The following is a 985-nucleotide window of genomic DNA, read 5'->3' on the forward strand; positions in this document are numbered from 1 at the left end:
ACAGCTTTTCCACTATGTTTCTACATACAACACTATATCTAATATGTTACAATTAAAGGTCAATATACAGTCTGTTCCCGAAATGACTGGTTCATTCTAGGTTTCACCAAAGCTTTCAGGCTTTATAATTTCGACCTTTGAGTTAAGTATTTCTATTAGGCAAAATTTAATCAAAAATGGCATATCTGCTAAAAATTATTTATCAATGAGACGAAACAGACACTAATTTTTTAATATTAATCTCCATGAGTGAATAAAATTGAATAAACTTACGCGTATTTCGTCGCGAATCCGTCGGTTCCATTTCCATTTCTTGTTCGTACATGCTGACCCTGTATTGAGAGCTTCTCCGATGAAAACCCTCGTTGAAACCGGCGTCCGATCCGTCGGAATTTTTATCACTTCTCCTGCGTCTTCTGCGAACATGCAAACCTATCGGGTCGGGCCTTCGTCTGCAAGCGAGCACGGAGGCCGCTACAACGATGCAAATGATGAGAAATACGGCAGCTGCTGCTAATGCTATTAGAACTAAATTTAAATTCTGACGGGGTGAAATCGCCGCCCCTCCGTCCGCTGGTGATGGAGAAAAATTTTCTAACCCGCCATCATGTTCCGGACCGTAGATTGTTTTTCTTTCGTTTTCCTTGCCCGACTGGTGGGCTGGAAATGGAAAGGCGAAAATTAAAATAGAGATTTGAAACCGGCACGTCTAAATAAAATAAATAAATTTAAATTTTCGATCGAGAAACACGGAAAATTCAATTTTCATCTAGATTTTTTATTGGTCATCACTATTTTCTCCAAATAAAAAAGTAATAATTTGTGTGGTATTTACAACTAAATGAATATTTTAAAAAAATATTAAAAGGATTCAGTGGATAGAAAATGAAAAAGGAAAATTTACCCAAATATTAAAGTGATATTTACAATTTATCCGACCAGCTCGTTTCTTCGTAAGCGAAAATAATAAAAATTACAATTTGGA

General features: G+C 36.1%; 1 protein-coding gene across 1 annotated transcript in view; it reads right to left on the reverse strand.

Moving 5' to 3' along the window:
* Positions 1-273: 273 nt before the first annotated feature.
* The window catches only part of LOC112906092, a gene marked incomplete at both ends in the record, with an annotated part of 3904 nt that continues 3192 nt past the window's right edge, over positions 274-985 (reverse strand). Inside the window, one exon of the mRNA XM_025979731.1 lies at positions 274-660. Within this exon, the coding sequence (XP_025835516.1) occupies positions 274-660 (387 nt within the window). The remainder of the gene's footprint in view (positions 661-985) is intronic.

The sequence above is a fragment of the Agrilus planipennis genome, unplaced genomic scaffold, assembly GCF_000699045.2.
Source record: "Agrilus planipennis isolate EAB-ADULT unplaced genomic scaffold, Apla_2.0 scaffold1866, whole genome shotgun sequence".
Taxonomy (NCBI): domain Eukaryota; kingdom Metazoa; phylum Arthropoda; class Insecta; order Coleoptera; family Buprestidae; genus Agrilus; species Agrilus planipennis.